The sequence below is a fragment of the Camelus dromedarius genome, chromosome 12 (assembly GCF_036321535.1).
Source record: "Camelus dromedarius isolate mCamDro1 chromosome 12, mCamDro1.pat, whole genome shotgun sequence".
NCBI classification, from domain to species: Eukaryota; Metazoa; Chordata; class Mammalia; order Artiodactyla; family Camelidae; genus Camelus; species Camelus dromedarius.
The window spans coordinates 55,622,947-55,650,621 of record NC_087447.1 but is presented as its reverse complement, the minus strand read 5'-3'; the positions used below and the strand labels follow the sequence as shown (position 1 = coordinate 55,650,621).

The window sequence follows — 27,675 nt, the reverse complement described above, 5'->3', positions numbered from 1 at the left end:
CATTGTGTCATCGTTCAGCTTTTTTGTGTTTGCAAATTTTCTAAATAAGAAGTGGGGGAGGGGGAGAGCCAGTAGAGTGAAAAGGTAAAGATGGGTGTAACAGAGCAACAGCCCTAAAAGATTAGCACTAAATAGGAGGTGTGCATCATTTTCTGAGATTAGAGGAAAGAGCTGTGGGTGAGCAGAGATAAGTCAGTAGGTATGGGTGTGGGAAGGTGAAGGTAATACCAGGTGATCATGACGTAGGAGGCAAGGAGCGCAGTGTAGGTTGGGAGGCGTAGTGAAGATTTGGAATAGTTGCTGTGAGGAATGACCAGAGGTACATAAAAGAGCTGAGGTGCTGCAAAGGACTTGAATGTCTAGAAAACAGTCCTCATTTTTGCTCCTTATTAGTCCTTCAAGCTTATCTCCCTATCATAGAAATTACTGGATACTAATTGTCTATCCTTTAGACCTTCAGTTTCTTGAGGTAAGGGGCTTGACTTTCATTTTTGAATTCCAAGCACTTAGCACAGTGCCTGGCATATAGTAACCATTCAATGAGTACTTAATAAAAAGTGAGTTTCACATTTCACTCTAAATAGTGAGTTTTTATTGACCTTTCTTCTTATTCCCAGCCCATAGATGGTGCTGGGTTAACTGATTCCCTATCACACTCCGGAGCAACATAAATGTAATATCCATGAAAAACCTCAATCATTACATTTACTGCATTGTATTGAAAGTGTCTATTCTATTTCTGTTGTACCCAGTAGACTAAAATCTTTTGAGATCAGTGAACTTGCAGCTTTGTATCACGAACTCAGCACAGTAGTTGGCTTAATACATGGCAGGCATTTTCTGATCTAAGCTGAACAATTAAGAAAGACTAAGTTTTGGTTTGCAATGCCTTTATTTCTGAATGTACGTGTGATTTCAACAAATACTTGTAACAAGCAAAATTAACAATATTGCTTAAGTACAATCAACAATATAAGATAAAGTGCAAAATTATCTGAAATCAGAGTATTCTGGATAAAACACTGGGAAAAACAATGGCTTCCCACCATTTAAAAGGCAAAACAGCACCTCTTTTCTCTTTGCTTCTCTTCAAGTGGTCAAAATGGTAAGAATGCTTTCCATGCCAATGGAGGTAAGAGTTTCCAAACAGACTTACCTTTGAAAGTCCAGTAATTGGGTTCAGGTGACATTTTGTGAAAACAATTCAGGAGACCAAGCACTTTTAGTGTCAGGCATGGAAGGTGGCCAGTTTTCTGAAAGTGGAAGGCAACATTTGACTTCTGAACAAGAACCAAGTCCCAACACTGACTCTTTGAAAATCCAGCCTGACCTTGTTCTGTTATATTCAGGAGTTTTCTGATTTGTAACTGCTGCTGTAAGCATATTCTTTAAATTTAACTCCTTCTTAATTAAACATTTATTAGTTCTTTGTTTGACATATTTCCGTTTTTTTCTTGGTAATTCTTTTTGATCAGGAGAATTATAAGCAGCAGGAAATTTCCTTAGACCCATGGCCTGGAATCCATGCATTTCTGAAAGAAATACTTTTTGTGTGGTAGGAGGGACCCATTCATCAACATCACTTTCAGGGCATTCAGCAACAGGACAGCTGTTGAAAATCTCTGGTTGTGTCATACCAGATATAGTAGGACTTCTGGATTTCTGGCTGGGTGTCTTTATATTTTTTGGACAGGTAGGGGTGGCTTGCTGTGTGTCATTTTCAGAGGAAAGCCTTGTTTTTTTATAGTTAACATCAAGATCTGAATAAAACGCAGGAAATTTTTTGAAAGCTCCTTTCATCCCGTCGTGAATTCTAGTTTGGTGGAATCGTGCAACTGGAGTTGACTGTGAACATGGAACAAAATCTTGGCTATCTTCAAAGTCATACTCCAAATCTGACTGAAAATGAGGTGAAGAGGAACGTGTTCTTGGATACAGAGAAGCAGATGTGCTTTGCAAGGATAATTTTTGTGAAGACTGGCTAGAGTTTTCAGAAAGGGATCTCAATGAAAAATCAGATTCTGTCTGACGACTTTCTGCCAAAGGCTTTCCCCACTGTAACAAAATATCCTGTGACTTTTTGGTCATTTCTGTTGCAATGTCCATTTCTTTAGCACTATCATCAAAGAGATCAGCAGAAGCGTTGTAGCCACCTTCATGACCAGTAGAACAGTTCTGTGTTAAGTTATTACTGGTGTGTTCATAATGCATTTCTTTCAGTGTATTCGTACTTCTATTTGGACTACTGCAGGGAGCTTCTAAAGGATATGTGAGTTTCCTGCAAATTGGAAAACTGTCACCCTGGTTCTTTGGCAACCTAGAGTACTGTTTATTTTCTAAGGTGTGAAGGCTGGAAACATCATTATATCTCCTAGAATGCAAAGTTGTCAACTTTTCACTCATTTCTGAAAGCGATTTTTCTCCACATCCATTAAAATATTTGCCTTTGAGACAAGAATGGTCACTCTCTGAAGCACTGCATGTAAGTGAAACTTCAGCCCTATGTGATGTAATTTCAGTAGACTTGAGAGTACTTGTTGTGCCTGAGCCTTTTGAAGATGGAAACAGAGCTGACAGATAAACATTTGGTAGAAAATTTTCAGATGTGTCTCTTCCACTACTACTTATAGAGATAGCCTCTGCGGTGTTCTCTGGATGTGACTCCTTATGAACACTAGGACTTAGATTCGCTTCACAGTTGGAAAGGAAGTTATCTTTGCTGGTGTTTGCTTTGGCTGTCACTTGTGGTGATCTTAAGGCTATGGGTGGCATATTCAGTATGCTAGTAGTTCTCTTGGGAGTTACTGATAACCTGCTGTGGTCTACAGGTAATTTACCAACATCATTATCTAGATGACATTTCCTGCTACTGACATCTGTGTGAGTTAGAGAAATCTCATTTTCGAAAGCTGCCAGAAATTCATTTAGGCTTTCAGAGAATGGCAGATCATCCCAAATCTCAGGTTCACAGTCCTGGGAACCACCAGCTATCTCTTCAAATCTGAGTGATGGAGGTGGACAACACACAGATCTCTCCTGAAGGCCACGGAGGGTATCTACATCATGATACTGGCGATATTTTAGTTCACACTGGGAATACCTATTTTTAATTTCCACTGTACTGTGAAAGGATTTTGTATTAGTTGGCTCAAGGGGCTTTTCCACTTTCAAAGGGAATAAATTAGAGCCAGAGACTCTAATTTCATGATGATTGCTATGAACTGCTCTTGGCTGATTAGCTTGTAAGCCAGGTTCTTCACACAACTTTTGTGCTGTACTCTTTTTATCCATGTATGAAACAAAGTTCCACGAAATATGAGTGGTATCATGGCAGGTGTTGGAACCAGTGGCCTCTGTAAAGGAGATGCACTTTCTGTTCTGGGAAAGAGTACCAATGGCCTTGCTTTGTTCTGAAGCTGAAAAATCATCATCTGTTAGTTGTGAATCAGTGGAAATGAGTTCAAGTGATGGCTGCCTGAATCCTGAAAAATTCTCTCTGCCATGGGACTCAAAACAACAAGAGCTGCTGTCAGGGCCACATATGCTGCTGAAATCACTACTTGAGTGTTCTAAAGCAAGGAAGCGGCTGCTAGGTGCCCGGGAACCACAACGAAGTTTCCTGACATCAGAAAGCTGCAAAAGCTGATGGAAATAGTCAATGACAGTGAAGCCTACAACACCTGGGTCTGGTAGAACAATCTGGCAAGCTATAAGCGCTTTAACTTCTTTCTTGAGGTCTGAGCACTGCTGTAAGAAGTTATTGGAACCTGAACCTTGTCCATATTGGTTTTCAAAATTCTATGAAAGAAGTAAATAAATGTAAATGAGAATAAAATTTTCTTCCTTTGACTCAAATGTGAAACAGGGTTTAAAAGGTTAAAACAGATGCAATTATAACCCCACTCCCATAATTTCATTTCCTCTCGTATTGCAGGCAGAGTAGCCTACCCTTTGGGCTTTTCTCACTGTTCAGTTGTGGAGGGCTCTCTTCCCCTTTTAAAATTCTGATTCCAGTAGAGGCAGAGTAGCCTATAACACTAGAGGAACTGAAATTATAGGGAAGTAAACCTTGTAGTAAAGAGACTTGCCTTCAAATCCTGGTTCTAACATTTCCCAGTGTTGGGGCTTTGAACAAGTAATTAGTTTTCTCATTTATAAAATAGGGATAAATGTGTAGGATTATTGTATTAGCAATAACAACACAAAAAACTATAGTGCTTAGCAAATATAGTAGATGCTCAATAAATGGTAGCTACCATTACATCCTCATTAGCTTCCATAAACTTTGAGTATTTAAGGAAATGCTCTCATTTCTTTAAAAAAAAAAAAAGAAGAAAAGAAAAAGAGCCATCTAAGATTGTAACAAAGAAAACTTCTGTAGCTCCTGGTTTCACTTTCCCTTTGGGTTTTTCTCACTGTTCAGTTGTGGAGTGCTCTATTCCCCTTTTTAAAACACTGATTCCAATGTAGACAAAATTTTCATTTGTTCCCTTTAGCATACAAGAGACAGAAAATGATGACTCCTTCAGAGTCAGCACATTTTTTAGACTTTTCCTACAGTTACTTTGGTAATTATTTAAGATGATCCTTCCCAATCTATTTGTAGAGTTATCAATACTCAGTTGCTTTGCCTTCAATGTTAGTTCCCTCCTTTTATAGATGAGAGAATTAAAAAGCCAGAGTTAATGAAAGTTTTGCTACAGAATCTGAACCGAATTTAGAGGATACAATAGATACCAAATATCAAAACATCTAACACTTCTGAATTTATACTAAATTTAGATTTTTAAAGCTCTGAAAGCATTTGAACTGGGTTCTTCTAACTTTTGAAAGAGGAAGTTGTCACCATGGTGTTTTAACAAATCACCTAAAGCCTATTTTTACATAGCTTAAAAGTGCTTCTACAGGCCCTCACATTTATGACTCCTAAAAACTATTTAGAAAATTCAAACCATCTCATTACAATGGAAATGTTAGCATAATACTAAAAAGAATGCTAGTCTCAATTACCGTCACTCCAAAAATGAAGCTTTGTCCAACAAAGCAAGTTTCAACTGCTTTAGTTAATAGGTTCTGAGTTGTATCACTGTCCAGTGTTTCGGGAATTTCATTAGGATCCTGAATATACCTTGATTGAAAAGAAAATTAAAAATGTGAAGAGATAAGCTTTGAAATTTTAACTTGCCATGAAGTCAGAAGATACAATTGGTTTGAAAATGCAGCATGAACCCTATGAGTTTACATATAGGGGGAAAAAATGACTTTAAGAGCTAGTCATTTTGTTCCCTCTAGGTTCTTATAGCCTAGAAAGACAAAAATAATTGATCAAGTGTGATTAAAGTAGATGCCTGCCTAGTAATTAGGCAGCAGTTATTCTAAAAGTGGCAGTGGGAGTAGTGGTGGGATCTTTAGCACCCTTCTCCTCAAAGCAGAGGGAAGTCTTTCCTTCTCCCTGGCAATCCTGGCTGTGGTCCCTGGGCTCTTTCATCAAATCAGTTTGCTCTCAACAACAAGAAGACAGAGATTTCCTTAGTTAAGTGATTAGGGGAGAAGGGTAGAAGATTGAAGGGGAAAAAAAAGATTCAACTGCTTATATATATATATATATATATATATCCTTACATTCTCAGGACAACATCTTAACAGGTCAAGCTATGCAGATGAAGTTGCAATGCAAATTAAATAAATGAAAAAAATTCAAATTCTGATAATGTAAATATTCCTTCAAATAGCTTCTTCCACTGCAAGAGATCTTAGCCTCTTGAATGCTAACCTCAATTTGAATAATCTTTCAGTTTGAAACAATTTTATTTTCTTAGTCTGTATTTCTATAACTTGGATTAGAGTTTTGTAATTTAATACTCTAATTATAGCTTAGTTGGCCTAACTAAAAGGAGCATGGTTTAACAATATGTATTGAGGAAATAAACATCTTTCACTTCAACTCTTGATTATATTTTAAAGGAACCAACAATACGAGGTTGAGTGATCATCTTTTTACTAAATGTGTATTACCTTAAAAACACATTATCTTCAAATTCTATTGATGTACTAAAGGAGTAGCTAGGAAAAAGAATGCTTTAAATATTCTTACCTGTGCAAACCAGTGGCTGTAAGACCAAAAAATGCATCTAAGCAGCTTCCAAATACAGTAATACCAAACAATTTGTTTGACTCTGCAACTTTTAAGGAAAGTTTATATCTGTAACTAGCATTTTCAGCTTCACCAGTAGAGCCACATTTTGGACAATTAGACCTGGAAAAAGGGAAGAAAAAAATCATAGAGATAGTCACTAATTTTTTTTATATGATGTAAAACAAATCTGGAAAAGTAAAAATCAAAAATAATATTTTGTATACAAATGTACCTATACAATTTACATTCTTTTTAAATGATTTCAGATCAACCACTTTTGAATTTTCTCTGTCCATAACAGTTAATTTTACTGATTTAAATAAAGTAGCACCAAACTGATAGAAACTGAAGGTGGGGAGGAGAGGGAGAGAGAAGAAGGAGGTTAGCTGGTTGGTTGTTACTGGGTAGCTAAATCATCATTAACAAACTGAGGCATATTATAGTCTGAGGTTGGGGGTGGGGGCAAAATAATATAATAAAGGGAGTGCCACACCAACAGAAGACCTGAAATTTAATGTCTGTTTTTTGTTAAGAGAATAATGCCTATTAAGGGAATAATGAATAATCTTGAAATGTTTAATAAATATTTATACACAAGGTACCTAGTTATATTTTTCTGACTATTAAAAGAATAACCTTACTTTCTTTAATTCATTGAAATATACTAAAAATTTATTAGATTACAAAAATTAGGCATAAAACATCTTGTTTCACTTGCTTGTAAGGCAATTATGCAATTATGGCCAAAGGCTTTCCTATCAAAAACTACTATGTGTCAAGTGTAATATCACTGTTATGTACTAGCTGTCTGGCCTTGGGATAGATACCAAATCCCTTAAACCTAGACTCCCTCATCGGTGAAATCCAGGGTTGAAGAAGGATAAAGTGAGACGAAGTATAAGAAAGGTAAGTAAAGAAAGGATCTAGTACAGATCTTGCCAAATTAATGTTTAGTCTGCTTCTCCCTCATAATTATACTAAATATTGTGAGGGTTACTGTCACTTTTACTTATGTTTCCCTCTTTTCTAGTTATTTGCAATATAGAACTCTGATCTCCATCTTTCACATTCTTAATTTAGCAAACTGACCCCTTAAAATATCTTATGGTAATGGTTAATCCTATGTTTCTTCATGTCGCTAATGATCTGGCTTAAAAATGAATGGCAAAATGCAAATAGAAAATAATGTTGAACATAGTTGTATAAATTTGGTTGCTGCCATATATGCCACTAGGGGGAGCCTAAATTCCACAGCTCACAAGGTGATTATTTTGAACAGAGGTTAATCCTTCCTGTAAGAAGTTGCTGATTCCTGGGGGGAGGGTGTAGCTCAGTGGTAGAAAGCATGCTTAGCATGCATGAGGTCATGGGTTCAATCCTCAGTACCTCCATTAAAAATAAATAAATAAACCTAATTACCCCCTCCCCTCCAAAAAACCACAAACAACAACAAAAAGAAAGTTATTGACTCATCATCATTACATCTGTGCTAATTATTACTTTTTTCCCCCACACTGAGGTTGGATCTGTGCCAATCCATTCATATACTCCTAACCAAATCTGCTGTAGTTTGTGCTACAGTCCAGACATAGAATAAAGTGAAGGTAATTGACTCATCAGGGGATAGAACCTCATTAGTACCAAGCTCTCATAAAATGAACTAACTGTTTTGAATATATATTAGAATGTCTTTAAAGATTACATATTAATAATGTATTCATGTCTAATGTAAAATTCCCAGCAAATTCTAGAATTAATATGCATCTGTATTTTACATTTATAAATGTTTTCAATATACATTATTTCATTCTGATAGGTAAACAAAGCATTTACTCCCACACACAAACTGGGGGAATTGGGGTAAATTTTTGCCTGACGTGATAAAGTTGGTGAATTTTATGACCAAATACAAGGCTTTGGATTCCCAGCTTGGAGTTCTTTCCTGTATGGTAACTATAAGAATGGAATGGTTAGTAATGAACTATCTTGCAAACAGAGTATCAATGATAGCCTAACAAAGGCTAGGTCTATTAGTATTAATGCATATACCCACTAAATTATATATACTTTTATATTACATATAAAATGAAAATATTTATTTATGCAGTTTCCTTTAATCCTGTAGGGAATAAGTCTGGACTGAAATAAGTAATTGTTAGTATGGAGTAATATAGATCACAGCTTTTTCAAACTTTAATATGCATACCAAACACCTAAGAATCTTGTTAAAATGAAGATTCTGAGTCAGTAAATCTGAGACAAGGCCCAAGATCCTGCATTTCTAATAAGCTCCCAGGGTGACACCAATGCAGCTGTTCCTCAGAACACTTTGAGAAGCAAGGGTAGAGACAACACATTCAAATAATAGTCGCCTGATTTAACTTCTAGAGGCAACCCAATTTCCAAAATGTTATTTGTTATGGAATCTAATTTTCAAACATTTTTGGTCTCAGGACCCTTTATATTCCTAAAAATTAATGAGACTACCAAAGAGCTTTTGTTTATGTGGGTAATATCTGTCTATATTTCCAACTGAATATGAGAAAGTAAATAAAAGTGAGAAAATTGAGAATTCTAAAAAATACTTATTTATTCCTCAAAAAAATCCATTGCATAGGTAACAAAAAGAACATATTTTTATGAAAAATAACTATGTGTTCCAAAATAAATTAGTGAGAAGAGAATGGCATTGTTTTGTATTTTGCAAACCTCTTTAATGTCTGGCTTAATAAAGACAGTTGTATTCTCATACCTCCTTCTCTGCTCAATCTGTTGTGATATCACATGTCATGGAGTCTCTGGAAAACTCTACTATGCACTTTTAAGAGAATGAGATTGAAAGGCAAATAATGCCTTAGAATTATTATGAAAAGTTTTGACCCCCAAGAAGCCTTTGAAAGGATCTATCTGAAATAATACTGGTAATTTGCTAGTTTTTTGTTTGATACCAGTTAAAACACCAAATTTCATTCATTTTTCTATGTTAGTGTATTTATATTTAGCCCCAAAGTAGAAAAATTGATGAGATTAGTAATTCTTAGTGTTTTCTTGGCCTTGAAACCCTTTGAGAAAGACATAAAAAATGTCTTTATCTGTATCTTCATCTATGTCATGGAATCCTTTTTGAAATGGAATCTAACTTGGAACCCTAATACAAGGCTGAGACTAGAGCTCTTGTTGAAACTAAAGTGGGAACTCTAAAGCCTTACAATCCACTATTACGTCTTTAATCTTACATCCTAGAAGCATACAGCCCTAAAGCGCTGCAGAACATAATTTGAAAACCACCACTGACTGCTCTAATCTTGGAGGTTGTTGTCTCTAAGGATTTGGGGTTCAATGACAAACTTCAAGGAGCAGTCTTTTTGCTCTTCATTGTCTCTAAAATCTAGAGTATGAAATGTCTGTCATAAACTTGCCATGCTGCAGCAGTAAGGAATTTCCATTTCCTGTGCTGGCTTACAACAGACTCCAGGTAAGGGAAAAGGAAAGCAGAAATAACAGTAGAAAAGATAAGCACCTGAAATTATGGGAATAAGACTTTTTATAGCACCGTCAATGTAATATCTATAGAGGACAGGCTATATTTCTGGGGACTATGTTTCCATAGGCAAGGACCAAGTGCTGTGGATTATATGTGCCTCAATGGAGCAATTAGAGCTCACTTTTCCTGGGGCATCTTAAATGCTGGGAGAGAAAGAGGGGTAGGTGTTCACTGGATACAAATTTCACTACTCATTAGGAGGTAACAGTGATTAGGAAGGTAGACAGCTTTGTTTAGGCTTGAGTATGTTTCTGCCACTATCTAGTTGGTTGTGTGATTTGGGGTAAGTTCTTTAATCTTTCTAAGCTTTAATTTTCTCCTCTGAAAGTTAGCATTAACAGTAGCATCACCTCACAGGGCTGTTGTATCAAAAGATATAATGTTTAAAAGCTCCTAGCATCATGCCTAGCATATAGTAAACATTCATTAATGTTATCTATTGTTATTACCAGTCTAAAGAGGTAAAAATGGAAGTATTGTTCAACCTAAATTTTTGTTGTAGATTATCTTTAAAAAGAAATGACTTGGGGGAAAAAACTCGGTTTTAAAAAAATTTCACATCTGTATATTATTGATTACATATCACATAATATTTGAAGCATTTAAGCATTTATTAATTCATTTGATCCTTACAACAGCCCTATGAAACAGGTATTATTACTTTCTCCATTTTGAGATCCAGATAATTTAAGTGACTTGCCCAAGGCTACAGAGCTTTTAAGTAGCAGGGTTGAGATTTGTACTCAGGCAGTCTGGCTCCAGGGAACTGTGCTTTTTAATTACCAGGATAAATGCTATTATATCCCAAGATCATACAATTATCAAGTGTCAGAGCCTATCTGCAACCTTGTTGCAGTCTCCAAAGTTTGAAACTATTCTATTATACCACACTGCTTCTAAGAATAGGCCCTGATCAAAGGGAAACAGTCCTAGGGTTTTAGTTTTTTTCAGGAAATAGGTAGAAATCTAAAAAATGGGTGAACCTACGTCCAGATCTAAGACAACCTAGACACTATCATACTGTCATTTATTCATTCACTGAACAAACATTTATTGCATATTTTCTATGAACTAAACTATAGATTGAACGCTAAGGATTTAGTGATGAATAATACAAATAGGTTCTTTCTCTCAGAGTTGACAATGAGTACTTGAAAGAATAGCTTAATAAAGTAATAATAATAATTAATGGAAGGATGACTTTGAGTCCAGATGTGCGTTAGAGCTGCCAGTTCCTCCCCATGTGATTCTAATGAGACAAAAAGACTAGTTAAGAATCATTGCTGGCCTACTGTTCTTGCTTATATACTACCAGGTACTTCCTAGGTAGATAGTCTTCTCCTCTCCTCCAGGCAGAGAGAATGTGTTCTTAAGGAACTCCAACCCTACCTCTCACTTGCACTCTATGAAGATCAGAGAAGAAACTGAGGTTCTCAGCCTGAAGTAAGTGGCCTGAATCTGAGCACCGTAATCAAGTATCATGTGCCGAGCACTGCCCCAGCTGCTGAAGGAGACGGAGATTACAACAACGGTCCCTATTCTCCAGTTTATTTGTTAAAAAAAAAAACCACCCTGGAGATTATGCAAAAATAAACAACGAACAAACAAAAAAACCCTATATTATTTCCAGGGATATCCCAGAAGGAGGCTAAGTTTTTGTATTAGGTTCGTGATTTCCTCTGAGAAATTATTTTTCTTCTCTGAAGCAGGTACTTAGCAAAGATTTGGAGATAATCTGAAACTTCCCTCTAGTAATAGAGGATTACCAGCCAATTCTATTCTAGGATTTACAGAAGAACCTCAAAGAATCTTATGTCCTGGTAAGAATTTAATCCTTATTTGCCTTTGAGCCATGGGAAATCTACAACATACACTTGTATTTCCTCTCTCACATTTACAGACTTTATCTTTACCTTTTGGAGATCAGGATTATCCGAGAAAAGCACCTTTGACATGAAGGATATATAAAACTCGAATTCTGGAGAGCAAGAACTGAGGCGAGAAGAAATTTTCTTCTTCTATTCATGTGTTCTCACTGTGGCCTGAGAAACAAAACAGCCATGGGATGAATGGCAGATCTTTAATTGTATGTGCATAATTCATTTCCTAGGAAAACACTTAACCTTCACTGCAAAGCTGATAGATTTTTTTTTTGCATTAAATGTCAGTGTACTGAAAAACTAATTCTCTTTTTCTGCTTAATTAATTAAGAAAATAAGATTTAAAACAGAGTAGCTCAAATATGCTATTTCTGAATAAATGCTCCAGCCCTGTAATTCATAAAAGCTATCATTTAGCTTCTTTCAATATCTTTATAAGCCATATAGAACTTGTTTCTACCATTAATAAGTAGGAATGTAAATGAATTTACACGACTGTTGTATCAAATCTAAACTGGTGGGAAAACAGTTCTTTTTAGCTGAAAAAATCACTTTATTTCAGTGTGTACACTTTTATACAGCTAGATGAGGGAAAAAAGGCAATTTAGAATGTGCAAACCAAAAAGAATGCTGCATGGTCAAAGGAGAGTTCAAAGAGCTTTATGAGCCTTGTATAAAACATATCAGAGAAGTAAAAACAATAAAATAGCAATGTTCTCCTCTTTCATAATTTCTTTTTAAAAATTCAAATGTTGGTTTATCAAAATTTAAAAATTGATTAGCTTATTTATAGCATAATATAAATGGTCTGAAATAAGTCTCTGTACATGTTCAAGATAAAGCTTTTTCAACAAATTTTCATCTGTAAACACATGGCAAAAGCTTTCAATTTCTGAAAATGGGTGAAACTGTTTCTGAGACTGGCATCAGTAAATTTTGACAAAGTGGAAGTCATCAGTTTAAAAATCATAAAAGAATCTTTTAGGTATAGTAGTACATTTATATAGAATATATATACAATATATTATATAGTACTATATACGATAGACAAATAACTTCAAGAGATAGATAATTAAAAAAAAAGAGTAATTAGAAACCGAAAAAAAAAAAATCCTGCTGTTTAGAATGAATCCTCAATTCCTGACAATGCCTGCAAGGACAATGCCTGCAAGGCCCTAGCTCATCCTGCCCACCTCCTTGATCTCACCTTGTACCACTCACCCCCTTAATCACTGCATTTCAAATCATGCTAGCCTTCTTTCTGCTCCTCGAACACACCAAATATTTCCTCTTCTCAAGCTTCTGTACTTACTGTTCCCTTTGTCTAGAATGCTCTTTCTACTCTTAGTTCTTCAAATAGCTGGCTTATTTTCATCCTTCAATCTTTACTCCTCAGAGAGCCCCATTTTATCTCAAGTAGATACCTCCTTCCTCTTAGTTTCTATGACATCACTCATTTATTCCTTTTTGGTATTAATCATCCTTGTGATACATGCAATCATGAAAATGTATATATTGGATGATATATACTTACTTATTTTTCTTGGTTCTACAACCATTAGTCTAAATTTTCATGAAGATGAGGACCTGGCCTAACAAGTCACCAATAAATGAAAAACTTGTATAAGCAGAAATATTTGGGAATTAATTTCTAAATTAATTGTACAAGCACTAATTACTGTATTTTTAAAGGAAGGGTGGTTAAATTGTCATTATTTAATGGTTTATTGCCCTCTAGTGGAGAAATAAGTATGTTTAGAAAACTATAACTTCATGGTAAATTTGAGAACTGAAATGAAAAAAGTCATTAAAATATTTTTTACTATTTGTGTTTCATTGTGTAAACTCAAGCAAAAAGACTTTCCATTCATTGACTGGTGGGCAAAAATGCAATAAGGTCCTTTCAGGCAGTCACTTTAGTTATTCCCTTTGCTGTATTCATAGTATTTCCTTATACTTGTCATCTAGTTTGTTTTCTTCTTTCTCTCTCTCTCTCCACTGCCTGACTTGCAGTAGGGTAAATTCATGTTTGATGGATAACTGAATGAACCATCAGGGATGAGTAAATACTAAAGTTAGAAAAACATGATCATAGACTTAGGAACAATTTTATATATGGTATCTATTGCAATTTATCTTTCCTGTTTGATTTTATTGGGAAGGATGGTGATATAGCATTATATTTCTTTCATCCCATCATAGTCAGCAAACCATATTCCAATTTAAAAAGTTCAATATATTTACTTATTTATCAATTATTTATTGTGTAGCTGGTAAATACCAGGTGATGGGAATAATATATTTTGACAGACAGACAAGGTCCCTACCTGGTCACTAGACTTACAGTCTAGTGCAAGAGACAGATTTTAAATCAATAATCACACCAAAAAACTGAAATTGTGGAAAATTCAATAAAGGAAGTGTACAGAATATTATGAGAAAATATAACAAGAGGACCGATTTAGTCTTACCTTGAGGGGATGTGGACATAAGGGATAATAGGCCTACAGATAACCTTCTTTTGAAAAGTATTTTCTCTGAGTTGTCAGATTATTTGAAGATGATCTTTATTTCCTTTATATAGTCAAAATATTTTCTAAATCCATTACTGTTATAAATCAATAAATATAATAAAAGTACTAGGCAGGGAACTTAGCAATAATGTACAAAGAAAAACCTGGGTTCTCTCAATCTCTCACATATAGAAGTAGAAACAAGGAGGCTGAGATGGGGAGAGAGGAAGAAAAGTATAAATGCTAGGGAGTTAATTAGGGCCTCAGCTGGCTTTTGTTTTGAAGGCCCAGAGACTGTTCAAGTCAACGTCCAGGAATGAAGACTGATAGACTAACGCTTATGAAAATATGTGGGGTCCAGGTGGACACATTACAGTGCATTTCTAATTAAACATGGAATACTCTGGAATACTTGCTTTCTCTCTTTCTAGTCAAGCCATGTGGGAGATCAACCATAATCCAAGATGCTTTACTAATTTACCATGAAAATTACTGTCAGAGGGAAGGGACTCATCTTAAGCCCGTATTTTCTTTTGGATATAACTACATGTTAAGCCAAATTATAAACAGAAAGTTACTTGAAGAAGGGGCATTAGGTGAAGCAAATATTAATGGAATCAGGCCAATATAGTTGATGCATCCTTTTCGCACTGGAGATGTTTTTGTCAATGCGCCCAGATATGTAAGCTCATTGATTATCACTCTTGCACCCCATTTTCATACTAGCCAAGTGGTTCTCAAACTTTAGTATGCATCAATATCACCAGCAACATTGGGCTTCTTTTAGGTTCTTGAACACTAAGACGTTAAGCTCTTTCCTGCTTTAGGGCTTTGGCATAACCTATTCACTCTGGAATGTCCTTCCTTTCCTCTGTTGCACGGCTGGATCATTCTCATCTTTTAGGCCTCAATTTAAGTGTCAACTCCTCAGAGAGGCCTTCCCAGACTAACTTAAATAGGTTCTCCTTTATTCTTCTCAAGTCCACCCATAAAAGGCTTAAGTTCCACGAGGACAGGAATGTCACATCGTGTTCACCATTGTAATCCTAGTACCTAGCAGTTCTTGGCACAGAGGAGGGAGGCACTTACAAACAATCTGTAGAATGAGGAACTACTGGGTGCTTTGTGACTCAATCTTGCAGAGTCAGGAAAGGCTTCCTGACTTAGAAGGCTTCATAAACTAAATTTTAAGGAATAAGAATTAGCTGGGTTGGGGATGGGATTTAGGAGAGGTCTGGAGGTGAGGGATGGTGCATTTGGGGAACTCAAAATGACATTCTGAATGGTTGGAGCATAGGGCTAGAGTGAAGAAAAAAACAAAGCCAGATGGGAAGGGTTAACCACGTTAAGAAGTTTAGACTTAAACCTTAAGTTAGAGCAAATAGATGCAACCAAAAGAAAGGTGATTAATGGGGAGAGGCCTGATCAGATTTGGGTTTGATCAGCCTGGCAACATGGAGACTGGACTGGAATGTAACAAGACTGAAAGAAGCAGAACCAGGTGAGAGGCTAGTGTCGTAGTTATGTAGCAGTCTTGCTGAACCAAAGTAATAACAGTAAAAGTGGCGGTAAGTGTAGGGGTTTGAGATACTCAAGAGACTAGTATGACTGGCTGGATGTGAGAGAAAAGAAGGCATCTAGAAAACATTCAAAGTTTCTGTTTTGAGCACCCTGCTCAGTTAAGCACTTTTCCCTCTGGGTCATAAAAGCAGTTTGGAAAAGACCCCTTTTGAGCACGTATTACTCAGCATAGCAGCCAGCTGAATACGTATTTCTGAGTACCTGAAAGGCTGGAGCAGCACCTTTTCCTCTCTGTATTTCCGGATCCAGACATTCACCCGTGTCCAGTCCGATGGCACAGTAAATATTCGACAAACGTTCGGTGAGTGATTACAACAGCACTGTCTAAAATTAAAAAACTTAACCTTACACTTCTACCCTCATAACCGCCCTTTTACGGAAGAGACTGACTCCTGAAAAAAAACCAACATAGATAGCTCGGAGTCTCACTCATAATGACGTTAAGGGTCCCGTTAGGAGTCTCCAGCCCTTGCTCTCCGAGAACCTCCTCCATCAGCTCCTCACCTGAGGCAGAAGACCGGGGCCCTGTCCGGGCAAAGCTCAGTGACGCCGGCCGGCAGGGATCAGCCACAAGCCAAGCGCGCTCCAATCAAATCTCCCGCGCCGTCTTCCGCCGGAAGTGACGCTTGGTCGCCCTTCCTCAGAGCCAATCAGAAGAAGGCACCGTCGAGGGTGGCGATTCAGCACAACAACCTGTGAGCATTTGGGAACGACCATTTTCGTCAAACTTGGGGTAGAGACAGGGTTTGACGAGGGTTCTTTCCCGAGTGGTGAAGCAGTAGTACAGTCTGTAAAGTTCGTTTTAGGGCAGCGCTGAGCTGGGTTTAGGGTCCCCAGGAAGGGCTGGGAGCGGGCGGGGGTGCCCCTCAGACGGGTCAGCCGGCTGACTGGAAGGAGAGGTGGAAGCTGACTGATCGGGGTGGGCGGAGCCGTGAAGATGGAGGGAGCTCCGCCGGTGCGGGATGGCACTGCCGGGGGCCGGGGGAAAAAGGGAAGGCGGGGCCTGAAGCGGGCTACCTGCTGCCGGGAGAAGGGGCCTTAATCTGAAGAAGGGACTGGGACTTAGTGGGATTCTCGGGCGACTTCCGTTGAGTGACGGACTGCGTGGGTCACACTGAGGTTTGGGGTGACTCACGGACAGAGTATCGTAGGAGGTCGCTAGGCTGACGTCATGGAGGTGGGGTGCAAAGGAGCCAGACCGAGTGGTTTGCGAAGCGTGCTCCACTGCATGGTATCCGAGAGACCCAGTGCAAGTGTGGGCACCTCTCTGAGCCTCAGTTACCTCAGCTATAAATGGGATAACAACCATACACGACGAACAGCGTTGGTGGGGTGGTTACTGAGGTGAAGTGTGTGCTATAGTGACCTGCTGTGAATGATTAATAAATTGTTATGGTACCACAATTATTAACATTATATGGTATTTGCGGAGGGCAAGGGATGTGGCAATCGAAATGACGCGGACAGGACAGGGTTTGGAGGTGACTAGAAAGGCGAGGACATAGGGTGATGAGGCGGGAAGCTGGGTTTGGGAGGGGATATAGTCAAGGATGGGTTTCGGCGGTCAGGTAGGAGGGGCCCTGGAATGATAAAGGCAGACTTAGAGTGTGACCAAAGTAAAGGTGGACTCTAAAGAAGGGGTGGTACACTCTGGTACGGGGACGGGGCCTTGTGGCTGGGGTGACCCTGGGTTGAGCGGCGTTGCTGAGGGGCGGGGTGTCTTAGCGTTTCCCGGGGGAGGAGGAGCCTGTCTGCGGCGGGCGGAGCTGCGGGCTGGACCCGGCTGCGCGCATCTGCCGGTCTCCCTCGTACTCGCGCTGCAGCCGCCAGCCTGAGCCATGGGACGTCGCTCCCTCCTGCTCCTGCTCTTGGTTTTCCTGACACCCGGGGCCGCCACCCCGGTACCGCCGGCCCTGAGGGCCCTCAGCAGCCTGCACATGTCCACCAGCTTCAAATACCGCCCCACTGTGGCCCTGGAGTACTCGATTCACTACATCCAACAGAAGGTAAGGCGGAAGGGTTTCGGGGTGTGTAGGCTGGAGCGGGGCGAGGATTGGGGCTTTGTGGTCCTCACCCAACCGACGGGACCCCAGGCGCTGGAGCTCACCTGGAATTTCAGACCCCTAATGCCTAGGACTTGTCCAACGATCGGACAAGTCCTAGACTCACATTTTATAGACGGTGGCCCCAAGTCACAGTCTGTTTAAAACTCTTTCCTCCCATTACCAACAATTTAATATCAGTACTGGCTCCACACACTATTCTGTAATTGGCCACAACAGTCACTTCAACTCCTTTTGCTCCCAGAGGATGCCCTAACTTAAATTCCCTTGACCTCCCATCAAATTCAAATTATTTAATGCCATCTCTGGTCCCTACTTCTCCGTGACCATCCTTTGTCCCAAAGCAGCTCCCAGCTTCAAATTTCCAGTACCTTATTAGATAGTATCTAATGTTTATCCAGTCTAAAATGCCAGCCTATCATCTCATGCTCAACTCAGAGTTGGTTTTGTAGCCCTTTTATTAAGAGTTTTAACATTCCCTGTTCACCATGAAACTGAACGTATACGTAGCTCATGCTTGTAAAGGAAGTTGTAGTCTCATGATTTGAGAAGCGGAGTAGGGTGAGCATCTCTGAAACCTGAGTTTAGAGGTTTAAAGTAGGCATGATGCTGAAGTTGGCTGAAGCGTGAGGTAGGAATTCCTTGAGAAGCCTGGATGAAGAAGTACATCCTGTGTGAAATGACAGAATCCCTTACAGTTCTGCATTTCTGGGAGCCTCTGAAAAGATAGGCAAAGATTTGGGAAAGGCTAGAATAGAAGTGCAAGAGTCTGAGGTTGGGCATTAGGAATCAAATAGACCAGAATTCCAAGCTGCTAGCTCCGTGACCTTAGGAAGGTTACAGTACCTTTGTAAGCCCAATTTCTTGATGATCTGGGGATTTGGTGATGGTTAAATGAGGGTAGATGACATGTCGTAGCAGAGTATCTGGACTCAAGTATCCACTTATATTAAATTCATAGTTACTGACCTATGTGAATTTTGAATAGGAATTTGAGATAGAAAGATGGCATGAACTTGTAGAATAATTTATAAGAAATGATTTTTAACCCAGAAATTTAAATTAGAGATTATAAAGAAGAGAAAGCCTTCTAATTCTGGCAGGGGTACTAGGAAATGGGTCTTTTTCTCAGGCAACTCTTTAGGCTACAGTTTCCTTACTGGTAAATTGAGAGATTTGGACAAGGACCAGTGTGTTTCACATTTTATTGAGGAAAATTTAGGGGTCTTTGGGGAGCTGTCTCAGAGGAACGGTGAAGACTTAAGTGGAAGCTAAGTTAGCGTGCCCCAGTAACCCCTCTCTCCCTGATCTCTTTCAGCCTGAACTTTATGCTTTTATCTGATTCATATACTGGGATTTTGCAGAGTTCTGTAACTAAAGTTCAGTTGACGAGGAACTATTGGAATGAGGATCTCTAAAATCCCTTTAGGAATGATGAAAGAGAACTATCAGCAGAAAGGGGGGAAATGAAAGGGTGAAAGAGACTGAATGATCTCTTAAGTCCTAATTTATTTTCCTTCATTGTAGAGTCCTTTCTTTACCACTTCGCTCTTTAGAAATATAAGTTAGGGCCAGTTCTTTTTCCATTTTTGGTGATTTGCAAGATTAGGTTGGCCTTACTCAGCCACCTTTTGCCCTCTGGCTTATATTTAGTTCATGTTTAAGGACACAGATTCCACAAAATATTTATTACCATAATAATAGTTTTCTATATATCAACTCCTGTTGAGTTTTATTTCATTTTTTCATTTTAATTTATTTTTTTGAGAAAAACTTTCACATATATATTTGTTGCATAGTAATGGCTTTATAGTAATTTCCAATTTTTCTAGACCATAGGTTTTTAGTTGGGACTAAAAAGTATGTGTAAATTCAACTTTAATTTTTTTTAGTTAGAGCACATTAAATACTTTTATGCCTTTTAATAATGAACATTATTATTGTAACTAAGGCTTAGTTTTTATTCAAGGTTTAATTTTCATCAAACTTTACAGTGATTTCTTTATATGTAGTTATATCTGATCACCTGACCAAGCTATTCCCAGCTGTCCTTGTATGCACTTAAGCTCCATGGATGGTCTTGGTAAAAAGGCTTAGCCCATGGTCCTGCTCCTCCTCTGCTTAGGAATCTTTTACAACTCTGATTACTTGCAGAATAAAGGTTAAAGTCTTTGGTGTTGTTCCTCATCACATAACCCCAGCTGGTCTTCAGCTGCCTTAGACCTCTGCCTACACCCCTCTCCTCCCCACATACACGTCTAGCAACATAGAAAATAGACTCAGTTGAAGTTTACTGTATCAGAAATTCTGCCTGGAAAACCATCCCTCTTTTCCACTAGTTAAACTCATACCTCTATCCCAGCTGAAATGTCACTCCTTGTGTGAAATCTTCTTGACTTTAATTGGTCTTTTTTCACATTAACTATGTCACATGTGTCTCCTTAGCTTGATAGCACTATCCAGTACCCACAAGAGCCCATAAAAACATAAAATTCAAAATAAATATTTGTTGAGGGAGTGAATGGACTACTATCCAAAGAAAGCCCAAACAAAGCAAAGTCTACCATTATATAATTGACACAAATCATTTTTTCTTTTTCTTTTTTATCTTTCCTTCTCTTCTTTACCACTTATATTTCCTCTTCTTTCAAAGTCTTCAAATGTTGTCGACTTAGAAGGAATATTTGATTCCTTTTATCCAGAATAACTGAATCCAGACACTGGACAAAGGATAGTTCATCACATGGGCGCATCAAGGCTCTGTGTTGTATATGGTGTGATGCCAATGTTGTAAAGGGCTCCTTGGGATGCATGACTTGTGGTTATGAGGTTTCCCTGCTCCTCATTACCCTCCGACTCCTGCCCTAGCCCCTCAGACTAGAATGTGAGTCCTGAAGGCATTCTACTGTGTGGTGTAGTGGGGAAAGAGAATGAGTCCTTTCAGGCTGTTATTTTCCTCAGTGGTGAAAACAGAAAGCAGTATCTATTGTATTACTCAGAGTTCTCTAGAGAAACAGAACCAATAGGATGTGTGTGTCTCTCTCTCCGTGTATATATCCCTTTCTCCAGAAAGAGAGAGAGAGACTGGTTTATTTTAAGAAATTAACTCATAATGCTGAAGCTTTGTTAAGTCCAAAACCTGCAGGTTTGGCCGGTGGGCTGGAGACCCAGGAAAGAGTTGCAGTCTGAGTCCAAAAGCAGTCTGCTTGCATTCCTTCTTGCTCAGGAAAGGTTATTTTTTGTGCTCTTTAGGCCTTCACTTCACTGGATGGAGAGTAAAGCTGCTTTACTCAGAGTCCACTGATTTAATTGTTAATCCCATCCAAAAGACATCTTCACAGAAACATCTAGAATGTTTGACCAAATATCTGGGCACCATGGTGAAGCTGAGTTGACATGTAAAATTAACCATTCCATCTACCAAGGTTGTTGTGAAGGTTAAATATGGTAATATAGGAAACCACATGCACAATGCCTGGGACGTTAGGAAATTAAGGAACTTAGTACAGTAAATGCTGGTTCCTCCCCTACTCCATCTTAAAACCACACTCTTCATAGTGCTGTACATTTCAGATTGATCCAAATGCATAACAGTTGTGGTAACACTTCTTCCAGTAACCTAGTGGTCAGTCATCTATACTTGACTATTTTTACTTAACTATTGACAGTGTTTATGTGAGAACTCTGCTTCCTGGCCCAGCATTGAGCTCATGGCCACTGACTCCTGCAGGGCTTTCCCACAGCTCCTTCCTTGTCTGCTGTGAGACCATTACTGTGGGCTAAGCTATTTCATTTATGTACATCCCTTACAGTTCTGCTTTCAATTCCTGTTCTGGGTTTCCCTTTCTTGTCACAGTGGCCCTGATGTCTAGTAAAATGGAGCTGTGTTGGGCCCCTTGGAGAAGGACCTATTGCTTTTTCTCCTCCTCTTACTCTTTATTTTTTCTTTCTTCTCATTGTCTTCTTATTGGTTCACTATTTGGTGGCCTTCCCCTTAGGCTGAGAGTATACTGTCACAAATATTATGTAAATTCTGAACTGGTTTTTGTTTTTGCTCATGATAATTCTGTGAGCAAAAGGGGTCATGTAGTCCACCCCTTACATAGGAGGAATTGACCTTGATCTAAATTATAGAGGGTTAGAAACTTGATAGAGCTTGAATACTGTACAGGTTTGAGAATGAATTCTATCTCTAACACTACCTGAGTAACTTCAGGCAAGTTACTCTGAGCTTCCATTTTTATGATCAGCAAAATAAGGATAATTATACTACTCATTTCACAGACTTGTGAAATGAGCTGGTGTGTGTAAAGTGCTTATTTAGCATAGTTTATATCACTTGGTAAACACTCAGTAAATGGTGAATGTTACTTTTATCTTACAGTTTCTTAATGTATATGATTTTAACTTATATCCTTTCCACTCAGAATAAAATATTTAAGTCATTCCTTACTATACCTAAATTAGTTATTCTGGAAAATATGAAAATCTTTGTGAATTCTGTTCTGTTACATGCATAGTACAGCATAGTACATATGTGTCTTTTTATCAGTGGGATGTAATGTAATACACTTATAAATAAGGCATAGAAATTAAGTTTTTTCATCACTTGAAACCATTTTCTTTCATATAAGACTGATACATAAAGAAAGGCATATGAAGCTTTCTTTTTTTTCTATGCTATTTTGAGTTTTGGTAAATTGTGGAGGAGAAAATATATGATAATAAATGTATCCTTTTAGATTTTTGCTTCTTGATAATAATACTAAATCGAACACTGTCTTTCTGATAGCTGAATTTTGAATATTTTACTGGTTAATACTAAAATGTAATTCTAGCAAAAATTAAATTGAGATTTTGTACTGTCATGTTTATATCCCTTTGTCAGCATATTGCAGGAACTTTGTGCTTTAGGCACTTAAAACACAATATTTTCAAAGTTTGGGTGCTAGTATCAGCCCTGCCACTAATGTATTACTACCCTGGGCAAGTTGCTTCACTCTAGATCTCAGTGTCAATATGTGAGATAAGAAGATAAGATCTGCAGATCTCTGATGCATCTGTGATTCTGTTCATGAATGTCTCCTGTCCATAGGACACTATATCAGGAGTAGTGTGGATGTGAGCACAGGTTCTCTTTTTTGTCCTACCACTAATTGCCTTTGGTAAATCAGACCTAAACAAATTTTCCATCTCAACTTTGAATAACATGCAGACTCAAATCATGTAAAATGTTTTATAAATAAAAATTAGCTCTCAAACTGACACAATATTTATAACAATAGAGCATTATATTTATGTTTATGATTTTAAAGTCTGCTTGGTTGTGGGTGGATTGGAGAGGAAAGAAGAATCATAGGTAAAAAGAATCACTGATGATATGTCTTGTTTCCATTCCCAGTGCTCTGCATGGTGCCCTCTACATAGTATTTCTTAATAAAGATTTTTAGAATGGAAAAATTTTGCTATAAATTGAAATGAATATGGAATAAGAGGTAGGAGGGTAAATTGAAATTTTGCGTGTCTAATGCAATAATAATAATCATCATAATAATCTGCTACCATTTATTGGAAGCTTTATATGCCCTTGGTATTCTGCTAAATACTTAATAGACATTCACCTATTTAATTCCTATAGCCTTGCTATGAGATAGATGCTATTATTGTCCAACTTTATAGGTGAGAGAACTATCAAACAGAGACGTTAACTTACACATTCAAGATAAATTGCTTATTTGTACATTCTGTTTTTTTAAAAATAAACTCATGAGTTTCTAGTTCTAAAATGAATGTCATTACCTTGCTTGTTGTACTAAGCAGGATAGGCTAGGTTGTGCTGCAGTAACAAAACTCCAAAATTTCAGTGATTTAACCCAACAAAAATTTATGACTCATACAGTATATTTCCATTGAGGTAAGCAGAGGGTTCTGCTTGTTACATTCACTTAGAGACCACAGGACTGATGGGGCTTCCTCTCAATTTATGCTTTCATGAACACTGTAGCAGTGGAGAAAGAACACAGAAGGACTTGTGCCAGCATGTAAATGCTCCAACCTGGAAATGACAGGTCACCTCCTTTCATAACTCATTAGCCAGAAGAGGTTACATTGTTTTATCTAAAGACAGGGTGGGGAGACAAAAAGTATTAACTTTGGAGTACCTGAAAGTAGAGACAGCACTAGTGACTACCATAGTCAGTCAATCACTTACCCATCCACCCACCCACTTACTCAGTGTTCATCCAATTCCTTCTGTATGTCAGGCACTGGGCTAGGTCCTGGGAAGACAGAGATGATTACATCCTGAGGGACTTCACATTATGTTTGTTGACCATTCCAATAGCACACACTTAAACTTGTATCTGAAAAATATGGAAAGGCACTGATAAATTGGTAATGTCTTGGCATTTATATAACTCAACAGACTGTTTAAAAAAAATCCCTAAAGTGAGGCATATTTATATGTACACATTGAAGCACATAATAAAAAGGGAATTTATTTATTCATATTGTCATTCAGTAATTAAAAATAATTGTTCTGCTTATCTTTTTTAAAATAAAAGAAGCAAAATTGATAAAGAGATCCATATAAAAAGTCTTATGTGTGCTTTGTAAGTACAAGTTAATTGTTCATCAAAAAAAGAAAATTGTGCATTGATAATATTTATTTTATTCGGGAATATATAAAATCTTTTTCTTCTGGTTCACAATTTAAGGAAAGTCCTAGTTATTGTTTATGAGCAGAGAGCAATGAAATTTATTGATTATCTTATCTGGGCCAGATATTATGCTAAACTCTTTTACATATCTATTTTTAATTATTACAATCACTTTTAAAAATAGATGGTTTAATTAAGATTGACACAGGCTAAATGTCTTGATCAAGGTATTAATGGACAATATTATGAATTATATTATAATTTGTTGCTTCCAAAATCTATGATCTCTCATTCGGTTGACACCATGATGCCTCTGTGCTGTAAGCAGTAGTAACAAAACTGATATCTCTGTATCTATTTATATTCCACGTTCAGACCTTACAACAATCCTATGAGGTAAATATTATCTTCATTTTTAGATGTGAAACTACCAGGGTTCAAAAAGATCAAGGGAGGAAACATCCAAAATATCCAACTTGTAAATATCCTGGTTTTTCATTGTAAATACATTATTGTACATCATTGTAAGTGATTTGTGGTGTATGCATTAAGTGGAATATTATTAGCTGTTAAAAATGTTGGAAATGATGGCCTTGAAGTATATCTGACAACATGGAGAAATATTCATGAATTAATGATGTGAAAAAATCAAAACAGAAAATTGAATGAACATTGTGTTTCCAAATTAATTCACTCAGTTTTTATTAAGTGCCTACTATGTGCTAAGCACTATTTTGGCCAGTGGGGGAAGAACATTCAAGGCAGTGAGAAGAGCAAGTACAAAAACCGTAAGGTAGGTATGTGCCTGGTGGGAACAACAGGAAGGAGGCCAGCATCTGAAGGGATGTGCCCAAGTAGGGGATGAGGACAGTGAAGAGGAGAGAGAATGTAGATACTCTCCTCTTAAAAGAGGAGGAAAACAAAGGGACTAGGGAAATAGAGTTTGATTGCAGGGCAGTTATGAAGTCCCATGCAAGTTAGTACAAGCATATGACATGGCTGTATGTTTCTCTAGCTACATTCAGTTTCTTGGCTCTGGGTGTGGAATTGGCGGAGAGTTCTTTTCAACCAGGATTGCCCTTTTGCCAAATGAGTAAAAGTGAGAGAGAGAGAGAGTGAGCGAGAGAGAGCGAGCGAGTGCTGAGTGGTGTATGCAAGGGAGTGATTATACTCATGGACCTTGGAATTTAAACCAGGTAGCGAGGTGGGTAAGGGACAGTGAAAAGGGGGATAATAAGAGGTTGACATATTTGGAGAATCATAGTAGAAGAGGGAATGAGCTGGAAAGATAAGAGGAAGTAGAATGCTTGAAATTGAGGGTATGGTAGGAACTGGGAGCAACAAGATCCAGGGTTTGACCGTGGGTTAGTGACCAAGGTAGGTGAAGGAAAAGGTTATTGGAAAAGAGAAGCAACAGGAACTACAGGGTCAGGATATTGAAATCACTAAGAGTTTTGAAAGGAGTTATGTTGGAGTAACAGTGAACAAGGAGCTTAAATCTTCAAGGCTGAGGGAAAGTGAACCACGGGTCAGTAGGGGATTGTAGTAAGAAGGGTAGTGGGGTAGTATAATTTGACATCGTAATATTAAAGGCAGTGGAATGGGGAAGAGGGAGGGAAAACTAGGAACAGTGAGAATACCTGTTCCACCTCCAGGCCCGGTAGTGGAAGAGATTTGAGAGAAAGATTAACTACTAGTTGAGAGGGTCAAATATGTTTAAAAATATGTTTATAGCTGTGTGGAGAAAGAGTAGAAGATACTATACTGAAATATTAATAATGGTGGAAAGGTATGTGTGATATTTCATTTTATTCTTTATACTTTTTTGTAGAAAAAGACAACAGCTGGACTGCTCATGTGGAGCTTATTTTCTGGTTAGGAAATAAGTAGATAATAAGCAAATAAACATTAAATAAATAAGATAATTATAGATTATAATGATGCCTTGAAGGAAATATGCAAGGTGATATGTATGTGTAAATATAGGGTATAGCAGATAGGAATGTCTTATCTCAGGAAGGTTTCTCTGAGGTAGGGACCCTGGGTCAGAGAGGGAGCAGAAAGTATAAAGGCCCTAAAGCTTGAAATGTCAGTTACTTTTGGCTCTTCCTTCTCCTGCACTCTTTGTAAAATTTGGGTTGATTCCATTCACAGAGTGTGTTTGTTATTTTCACATATATGGCCCTCATACTTTGCTGTGGCTCCTGTTACTGCCTTCCTGTACTGAAAGAGTCTTTTAACTCGTCCTCCTTGCAACCTGCAGTTCCTCCTCCACTACAGTCCCTATGGGCCACATTAATTACCTCTCCTCCAGTCAAACAACTCTTCTGCTCAGGACCTGCAGTGATTCCTTATTGTTTGCTTTATTAGGGAATAAAATCCTGTAGTGTTCACAGCTTTCCACCCTTTGACTCCAACCCACCTTTCTAGTCTGCTAATCTGTTCTCCACACATGCCCATTCCTTTCCTGTTTCTATGCTTTAGCACACATTGTTGTTCCCTTTGCCTGAAATGCCTCTCCCCTGGCCCTTCCCTCCTTAAGCAACCCCTTCCATTTTTTCAAGCCCCGTCTCAGACAGTGCCTCCTCCAGGAGCCATTTCTTAATCTCCCAGAAAGTGAGTGATTGGTCAGATCTTTCTTTGTACTTCTCTCTTGCTATGTGTCTTACTCTAGCCTTGTGTTAAAATCTTTTTGTGCTCTTGTTTTATTCCCCCTTTAAAACAGGAAACCTGTCTTGTAAGTAACCAGACCCCTTCATAGCATACTGCACATTACATTGTTTTTCTTAGAGTATCATCTTCACAAGTGTTTTTTGAATTTGTGTCTCCCTGCTTCCCTTTTCCTGTTTCCCTACATTGAAGTAGGGATGTGTGTGTATAGGGAAGGGAAGGGTATGGAAACTTGATTTCCAACTGTCTAACATGTTTTGGGGGAACAAGGTAGGAAGCCAGGCAAATAAATACAGGCCTACTTGTTCTTATCCTCTTATTTTTATGATCTGGGAGCAGTCTCCATTTTTTTCTTTCTGTTTTGTGTTTGGGTGAGGGCTATGGGAAGGGTGAAGAAAGAACATATCAGTAAAAATATCTCCTTAAAAGCTACTTCTGTGGTGAGTGTGTACGCCCATGTTTATTTTATTAGAGAGCTAAAGTCAAGGCAGTACTTTTCATTTGCTAACAGAGGCTAATTAACTATGTGTATTTGTAAATCCTTACTATCTATTATATGAGTCAGGTAGTTCCAAGTTGCCCTGCAGTGTGGTGACTAGAGAGAAGCAGCTGCGTGTCTCTGGCAGCTC

At 38.0% G+C, this 27,675-nt stretch overlaps 2 protein-coding genes across 4 annotated transcripts in view; one reads left to right on the top strand and one right to left on the bottom strand.

The window, feature by feature from the left end:
• Nucleotides 1-853: 853 nt before the first annotated feature.
• DDIAS (DNA damage induced apoptosis suppressor) lies at nt 854-16,244 on the bottom strand. Of its 2 annotated transcripts, none has more exons than XM_010990961.3 (5): nt 16,159-16,244; nt 11,594-11,722; nt 6,095-6,256; nt 5,011-5,128; nt 854-3,798 (listed from the first exon to the last, which is right to left on the bottom strand). In XM_010990961.3, the coding sequence occupies exons 2-5, from the start codon at nt 11,704-11,706 to the stop codon at nt 1,180-1,182; spliced, it is 3,012 nt and encodes a 1,003-aa protein (XP_010989263.2). In that variant the 5' UTR covers nt 11,707-11,722; nt 16,159-16,244; the 3' UTR covers nt 854-1,179. The 2 variants fall into 2 exon arrangements, with proteins under 2 accessions (XP_010989263.2, XP_064348826.1); XM_064492756.1 differs by lacking the exon at nt 16,159-16,244 and adding an exon at nt 15,856-16,117.
• An 86-nt stretch (nt 16,245-16,330) lies between these two features.
• Nucleotides 16,331-27,675, top strand: part of PRCP (prolylcarboxypeptidase) — a 59,480-nt gene continuing 48,135 nt past the window's right edge. The window contains exons 1-2 of one of the 2 annotated variants that reach the window (XM_010990189.3): nt 16,331-16,349; nt 17,478-17,660. In XM_010990189.3, coding sequence (XP_010988491.1) covers nt 17,493-17,660 — 168 coding nt within the window. In that variant the 5' untranslated portion in view covers nt 16,331-16,349; nt 17,478-17,492. Of the gene's footprint in view, nt 16,350-16,388; nt 17,661-27,675 lie in introns of those variants that run through there. The other variant, XM_010990199.3, reaches the window with a different exon arrangement.

Excerpts from the sequence above, each read along its gene's own strand:
- DDIAS (XM_010990961.3), bottom strand. The coding sequence starts at position 11,706 with ATGAATAGAAGAAGAAAATTTCTTCTCGCCTCAGTTCTTGCTCTCCAG. Across the intron at positions 5,129-6,094 it reads ACAGCCACTGGTTTGCACAG|GTATATTCAGGATCCTAATG; the intron begins GTAAGAATATTT and ends TTTTCAATCAAG. Across the intron at positions 3,799-5,010 it reads GCTTCATTTTTGGAGTGACG|AATTTTGAAAACCAATATGG; the intron begins GTAATTGAGACT and ends CTTCTTTCATAG.